This window comes from Quercus lobata, chromosome 8, assembly GCF_001633185.2.
Source record: "Quercus lobata isolate SW786 chromosome 8, ValleyOak3.0 Primary Assembly, whole genome shotgun sequence".
Classification (NCBI taxonomy): Eukaryota; Viridiplantae; Streptophyta; class Magnoliopsida; order Fagales; family Fagaceae; genus Quercus; species Quercus lobata.
Genome location: NC_044911.1, coordinates 19,900,969 through 19,909,439, shown reverse-complemented (window position 1 = coordinate 19,909,439; position 8,471 = coordinate 19,900,969). Strand labels below are relative to the sequence as shown.

The 8,471-nt window shown below is 35.0% G+C and overlaps 1 protein-coding gene across 1 annotated transcript; it reads left to right on the top strand.

The window, feature by feature from the left end:
* Positions 1-3,758: 3,758 nt before the first annotated feature.
* LOC115958050 (F-box/LRR-repeat protein At3g59190-like) lies at positions 3,759-5,581 on the top strand. Its single transcript, XM_031076411.1, has 3 exons — positions 3,759-4,831; positions 4,937-5,080; positions 5,166-5,581. Exons 1-3 carry the CDS (start codon positions 3,890-3,892, stop codon positions 5,460-5,462), a joined length of 1,383 nt encoding a protein of 460 aa, XP_030932271.1. The 5' UTR covers positions 3,759-3,889; the 3' UTR covers positions 5,463-5,581.
* Positions 5,582-8,471: the final 2,890 nt, after the last annotated feature.

The window sequence follows — 8,471 nt, the reverse complement described above, 5'->3', positions numbered from 1 at the left end:
AGCCGCCCCTAAGCGAGCAAAAAAGAAAGAAACTGAGGGGCAAGCTACCCAAACCTCAGAAGAACTAACCATGAAAAGGGTACCCAATCCTAAACGCCCAAACACAAAGACAGCAAAAGTAAAAGACAAAAGAAAAATCAGGAATTTATAAAGAGTTCATGAAGAAAATAATCTGAGAAATCGAAGAAACAGCGTACCTTGAAAAAAGGAACAGTCGAGGCCGGAGAAATTTGTCGCCGGAGCAAGGTCAAAACCACCGGAATGAAATCGGAATGGTGGCAGAAATGAAACGAAAGGGGCAAACGCTCGGAGTAGGAAGGGAAAGAAAAACCAAAGTGAAGGAGAAGAAAAGTTTTTTTAAAAACCCAAAAACCCAAGGAAACTGAAAAGCAGCGGGAAACCCAAGGGCCATTCCATTAATACCCTCAATCAACATATGCCACGTGGCCACGTTCCACACCGCGCCGCCATCCCTCATTAAATTCGAAACGGAAACCCAAGCGTCACAAACAACTCAATGAACGAAACTTTTCACCTTCTGTGGCCTTCATGACACGTCACTGACGACCACAGAACCTGGGGGCAATTGATGGGATTGAGGAGAACACGTTATAGTGACGAGGCCATCGTAATGACGAGGGTACCCTCTGATGACGAACAAAGCATCAACGACGAGGAAAGGAAGGTCATTCAATGGTGCCAGCAAATAACATGGGCAGTTACGAAACCAGTAAAGCAGACCGTTGGGGACTAATAAAAGCCCCATAATTGGGCTTGAGGCGTTATGAAAGAAGAGCATTTACACTCCAACGGCTAGTAGTCAGGCTGACAGATATAAAACTCTTACATTTGCAGCATAAGGTACGAGACTACAATTCTGAAAAGATACTTCTTACTGTTAGTTCTATAAACATCTTGATTGTTCTAACTTTGGCATCGGAGACATTGTGGCAGGCACCACACCGGTGACCACCCTTCTTGAAGAGAACCAGACGCTAACGGGGAGTTCCATCTGCCTCCTGAGACTGACGAGTTTGCATCTCATCAATTATAAATTTTTTGAGATATATTTTCTTTGTTTTAGATATTAGAGAATGTCATAGGATACACATACAACATTATAGTAACAAGCACCACGACACACCATAATTAACATGATTGGGGTTACTCCACACCTACATTCACAGGCAATGCGCACCAACCAAAATTCACTATTAATTATATAAATTACACCCACACAAACTCTCACAAAAAAACTCTTGAACATAAATTAACCCAAATCCCAAATGCTCCCAAAGTTGCCCTTAAACTAATACACTAAAGAAAACTTAGTCTTTAACTCTCCCTACACTAAGCTTTGCTCATAACTTTTACACACACAAACTCTATAGCGAAGCCACACCACCATTCTATATATAGGAATTAGTGTATATAATTACCTGTGACATATTTGTACTACTTATCTGCCTGTAATTTGTTTTGTGCATCTCCCTTGTTCAAGTAGATGATGGATCGATTTATGGCTTTAGGTGGATGGGATTCAGTAGCCTTGGATTCCCAAAACGGGGAGTATTTGATTAAGTCATGACTCATGGGACCTGGAATCCTTATATGCTTAGCATTCACATTGGAGCTTCAAAAAAATAGCTAAAATGCTATTTTAGTACTTCAAACACAAAACTACTTGCTTCATCCAAGATGTTATATCTAAAAACTTTAGCAAGTAGAGAAAACAGATCACTATAACTACTTGCCATTAATTTTATATTGGCTTTTACAGTTTATATTGAAATAGAAGGTGGTGTGGCTTGTTTTAATATGTTGTATGCTAAAATAGAAAATGGATGTAGGGTATATTTTTAAGTGAGGTGTTAAAGTAGACAAAGTAGTTTTTTGGTGTGTTAAATGCTAATTTTTTTAGCTTACCGAATGTAAATGCTCAAATCACCATGTTTCTCAAATTAGTACTGGGTTGTTTGCACCGCACATTGTTGTCACTAACCGTGGCAAAATTTTTTTTTTTGTCATTCTTCTTGAATTGCATTAAAAAAATTGTGAATCTATGTTAAATTGTTGTTGTATTTAAGATTAATTTTGTAGCATCCAAAACTTCCTTCTTCTAATTATTATTTGTAGTGAGATATTAGCCAAAAGTTATGCATATTTCTTTTTTATAGGCAAAATGTGAATGGTTTTTGGAAGGAATTGAAAGAGAATTCAACTCTTAAGAAGTACCTCAATAAACAATAACCAAAACTCCCCTAAGAGGAAAATATGTTGGTTGGGTTTGCCCTGGGCTTCAACCTCAAGAATAAGTACCTTAGTAATGAAAACTCACTTAAGAGAAAATCTATCATGTAGGCTGTGATAAAGCACGAGTAGAAAATCTCAGAGTTAGTTTTAGCTTCTATTATATAAGTAACATTAGCATTTGACTTTTCAAAACTACATTTAAGCCAAAATTTTAACTAAACTCACCCAAAAGCTTCATGCATCTCAATAAATTGCTAGGAAGCACGGACACGCCCAGGGCTGGCTCTATGGTGGAGCAAAAAATGCAACGGCCTAAGGCCCCAAGTAAAAAAAAGGCCCCTAAATTTTAACCAATAGGATTATTTATAATCAATAAATAAAATAATTTTTTTTATTAGATGAAAAAAAAATAAAAAAATAGAGAAAAATGCAACATCGTCCACAATATTTTTCACAACACTTTTACAACTAATGCTAAGTAGCAAGTTATTACAGCCTATTGTTGATGGCAAAAAAATAATTATAGTGATATTTTCAAATAAAAAACAAAAAGCAGTTTAAAATCTAGGATTTGTTGTAAAAAATATTGTGAATGTTGCACTTCTAAAAAAAAAAGAATAATAATAAGAGTTTAATTAGCAAACTTTTACTAGTTTTCATCTAAATCTACCACTAACACCACTGTTTTACTTACCACTATCAATCTACCACATCAACAAGTATGAAAAATTTTGTCAAATTTTTTTTGTCTTAAAAATTCAAAAAAAAAAAAAATTCTATTTAGTTCATGTTAATTAGTAGTAATTTTGCATCTAAATAAGATGATCAATTTTCGCCTTAGGCCCCCAAATGCATCAAGCCGCCCCTGGACACGCCTACGGGTAAGACATAGTGACATGAGTAATTTTTGAAAAATTATAATGTAAAATGACCGATACTACACTGGCCGGTATGACATGGATACATCTTAAATGAAGTGTATGTACTTCCAAGATAAATTGTCAAAAAAAATTTAACAATGAACAATGAACTCAATACATTTATTAAGCACTATTCACTCAATACATAAAAGTAAAAATTAAAAAAAATAATAATAATAATCTTCTCACATATCTCTTTTTTGTGTATGACTATTTAAGTAGAATAGTGTTAGAGTATTAAGACCGAGGTATAAAAGTGCATTGAGCGGAGCCTGATTTGAATGCTTACTTGTTAGCATAATTAAAGCTTGTGATAATAAGTTTTGGTTAGATTAGTTTCTCTGTTAATTCAATCAGTCAACTAATGAAAATTTCATTGCAAAATGTAAGGAAGAAAAATATTCTACAAAATTGTGAATTCAATTATTTTTGTAAATTGTTAATATTACAATTAAGTTGATCGTACCCTTAATTAAAATTTAGATAAAGTCTATAGACATAATAGTAGAGTGTCAGTAATGCACTGATCTCAATCCCTTTTATCTTCAATTGTAGTAAGTACTGGGTACTGGTATAATAATAAGTAGTTTTCCCGGGCCACGGTCTATTACTCTATTTCGCCGCCAATTGGGTTTGGCACAGTATCTTTAAATTGGGAACTCCAACTCCAAACCCCATTATTTCCCAGATTCTGCTGAACAACAAAATAGCTCAGAATGGCTAACTCAAACTCAAAACCAACCGGGGTGGACAGGATAAGCAATCTACCAGACTCTCTCCTCTGCCATATCCTCTCTTTTCTCACAACCAAAGAGGCTGTTGTCACAAGCATTTTGTCGAACAGGTGGAAGACACTCTGGACTCTTGTTCCAAAGCTCGACTTTGACAGCTACCAATTTAAAGAGATATCTTATTCAGATGAGGAGCAAAGTCCTAATCAGTTTAATAGGTACGGTTTTACGTTTGCGCATATAGTGTCCAGGGTCTGGGCTCTTCGCAATCGCAACAATGCCTATCCCCTCAAACAATTTCGCCTCTACTGGCATTCTGATTCTGACCCAATTCAAGTCGAAACATGGGTCCACGCCGCTCTTTCTCATGAATTGGAAGAGCTCGAACTCCACATTTGTTTTCCTGAACTTTTCAACTTCCCCTCTGCCTTGTTTAATTATGCTAAAACATTAGTAGTTCTGAATTTAATGGGCAACAATGTTTATGTTAATCCTCCTTCTTCAGCTCTCCTTGGCTTCCCTAGTCTCAAGACTCTGCATCTTGAAAATGTCTGGTATGCAAAACCCGACTCGTTCTCGAGATTCCTCAGTTGTTGCCCGGTACTGCAAGATTTGACTTTGCATTTACAAACATATACGTATGATGTTTTGAAAATCATTGTACCTACACTCAAAAGATTGCATTTAGATTTCCATAATAGTGCTTATCAGTACAACAAATTTGAGATAAATACCCCAGCTCTGGAGTACCTATGTTTCAGCGGTTATGTGATTGAACATGTTTTGTTGGGAAATCTGTCTAACTTAGTTGAAGCAGACATTGAGGTTGATTATGATGATATTAAAGATTATGGAAATATGATTATGGACTTCATCAAGCAACTCTCTAACGTTAAATCCCTTCATTTGGACTCAGATCTCACTCAAGTAAGGAAAAAAAAACACATTTTTTTCATGTTCTATTATTAAATGGCTAAACACTCTTTCTTGGACAATCAGTTATATTGATGTGATTATTATATTATTGTGCAGTGCCTTTGTAAAGCTACTAAATTTGATCTTCCCATGTTTCATAATTTGGCTTTCTTAAACTTTGATGTTGGTGCTTGTTTGTGGCATGTGCTCCCACACTTGCTTCATCTGGCTCCTAATCTTGCAGTAATAGTCTTTGAGAAGGTATGTTATGCTCAAATGATGAAATATCTCTTTTCTAAAATGATCCTGAATTAATCTAACTAACTAGTGTATCTTCTGCTGTCAGGAGGAATACATGGGATTTTACGTTTGTGATGAGGAAGATACTTCCATCATAGAGAGGATGTTCAATGAGGAAGTTCCAATATGTATATCAACGCACCTCAAGACATTTCATTTTAAAGGATTTGAAGGGTCAACTTATGAGCTGAAATTTGTCGGACATATCCTTAAGATGGCAAGATTCTTAAAGACGATGACAGTCTCTTCTGCTAATATACATTCAGAGGAGAAGTTTCGTGTTCTCAAGGAGTTATTGATGTTACCAAGGGAATCCAGGACTTGTCAAATTGCATTTAGCTGAAGTATATTTTGTTATATTTGGTTCATTTGAATCAAGACAGGTAAACCAAAGGTCTTGTAACTGAATTGCTACCTCTCAATGCACAAAGTGCTTGAGAGTCTAGGGAGGAAAGGGTTCGAACTACGGGGTTAGTTGGTAAAAGTAGGAAGGATAAATCCAACAACTCTGATTTATTTAAGTAGTGATGTTGCCTTTTTTCTTCTTCTTCTTCTTCTTCTTCTTTTTTATTTTTTATTTTTATTTTTATTTTTAAAATTCATTCCCAAGTCTTAGGAAAACGCTGTTAACCTTTCTATATTAGTAGGAACGATATGACTGAGCTGCTGATGTTAAAATCAAAATATCTTGTGAGTGAATTATTGTGGCTGCTTTTCCTGGATTTCTTCGTGTTTATTTTCTCTACAATCTCTTTGGGTTTTTTTTGAGAGTTTCCTTTTCTTTTCTTTTTATCTTTTTTTTTGGATAAGGTAGAAGACCTTTTTAAAGAAGAGTCATTTGGACTCGACTCTAGGTAGTAAAACCTATGGGCAACTGATCTCACCCACAAGAATTAACATTCAGCCGCACACATGGTCTGCTATATCATACTTTACCTAATCTACATTCCATTATTTTTTGTGAGATTTTTAATTGCATAGAGCTAAAAAGTTCTATGCGATTATTTTTATAGGAAAAATGTGAACTTCAGACTATTTGGGGGTGATCGGAAGATAATTCAACTATCAAGAAGTACCTCAGTAAACAGTAACGAAAACTCCCCAAAAAAGAAAATCTGTCGTCTGGGTTTACGTTGGGCTTCAATCCTCAAGAGAAACTCTGTCATCTAGGCTATAATAAAGCACGTGCAGAAAAGCTTAGTGTTAGTTTTGGCTATATTATATGGGTAGCATTAGCATTTGGCTTTTCAAGGCCACATTTAGCCAAAATTTTAACCAAACTCAGCCCGAAAGCTTCATACTTCAAACTCAATAAATTGTGAAAAAAATAAATAAATAATAATAATAATAACAATGAACAGTGGACTCAATACATTTATTGAGCACTGTTCACTCAATACATCAAAAAAAAAAAATAATAATAATAATTAATTCATTTTCTCTCCTCTCTCTGTTAATGATTATTTTAGTACAATAGCATTAGAGTATTGAGGTTAATATAGTTGTCAATGAATAGTAGATTAGCTAAAGTAATAAAGTGGGATTTTCAGACCAAATTTGACTAAAAATGCTTTGAGTTTGATGTGAATGCTTGTAACAGATTTTGATCAGATTAGTTTCTCTGTTAGTTTAGTTAGTGAAATAAAGAGAAATCCATTGCAAAATACAAGCAAGGAAAATATTTTACAAAATTGTAAATTCAGTTATGGTTGTCAATTGTAAATTTTACTAATTGAGTTGATCATACCTTTAATTAAAATTGGATAAAGTCTAGAGACAGAACAGAATGTCACAGCACATTCCATAAAAAATATTTAAAAAATAAAAAAATGTCACAGCACTTTTATTTTCAATTGTGGTGAGCAGTGGCAATGCCACTTTGTCTTCATGTGGCTTATTTGTTCAAATGAACCCCCTCATTTGGAGGATTTTTTTTTTCTACATATTTTTATAATTTTTTGCTTTGACTACCCTAAAATAAAATTTTGAACCCCCCTAAAAGAAGTCCAACAACAAATCAATTCAATACCAACCTGTATCTTGGCCTTTTTGGAAAAAAAAAAAATTTTGACAACAAATCAAATTGATCTATAATCTATGAAAAAAAATAGCAACCCCAACAACAAAAATTAGTAATTTATCAAAAAAAATTAATTAAGTGCACTGTAAAGTGTAAAAACTAAAAAACAATTAAGTGTGAGGTAGTGGAAGTAGGGTATGAGACACTGGAGAGTGGATATAAAATAGAAATTCTACTCTATAATAATCTAAGTATATATGTGTTTGAAATTCTCTCCTAGAGACTTAAACCCTGGCCTGTGAGACTCAAAATCTACAACAACACAAACTCACCAAAAAAAAAAAAAACTCTCAAAAATAAATTAACCCAAAACACCCAAAGGGGCCCTCAAACTAATACACTAAACAAAACTTAGTCTTTAAACTCTCCCAACACTACTTCGCTCATAACTTTCAGACGTACACACAAAAGTAAAGCCATACCAACTGTAGGGATGAAGGGTCCAGATATAGGTATTAGGCCGTGGGCTACGCTCGAGGATGTCAAATAACCCGAGGACAGACTAGTACAAGTGAAGGTAGATAGATATTAGGCCGAAGAAGAGATCAGGTCATGATGAGCAGGGGACGTTGTCCGAGGAGAAGTACCTCCTCGGCTAAGCAGAGTGGAGGTCAAAGGTCCGACCATCCATCAAGAATAGGGCAATAGGCAATCGTGTTTGGAAGGATAAACATCAGAGAGGGATAAGACAAAAGAGAGTTGGGAAATATTTGAGAAGAAAGCTACTACCACCATATTGAATATTCTGCATCTAACCCCCTAGCCACATTAATGTGGAGGTGATACTTCAACAGTAACTTTCAGCCTTACAGCTACCCATAAAGACTTCAAGAAGGTGCTGATGGGACAAATATCAAAGCTAGCAATCTAATCTACACGTGAAAGGTTGAGATGAAAAGAGAGAAGGGAGTATAAAAGGAAGAAACCCCATTACAGACGGATGGATCAGAAAAACTAGAGAGAAATCATTATATACCCAAGAACTGTAATTTTTGTATAAGTCTCAGAAAAATATATAAGAATAAACCTTCCTCAGACCTAACCGAGGAGAACTTTTCTTGTTCAATACTGTTTGTTTTATTCTTTCCAGTAATAACTAACCTATTGTGATCACTATCCACTTAACTTAGTGAAAGTTCAGTTTCAAGCCCACTGTAGACACTCGATTTTGCACCCATGATTTAATCAATGAAGATGACTAGAATGACCAACCATGTACTCCAAAAATCATGATTGCATTATATGCATCAATTTGTTCTTGCATTACATGCG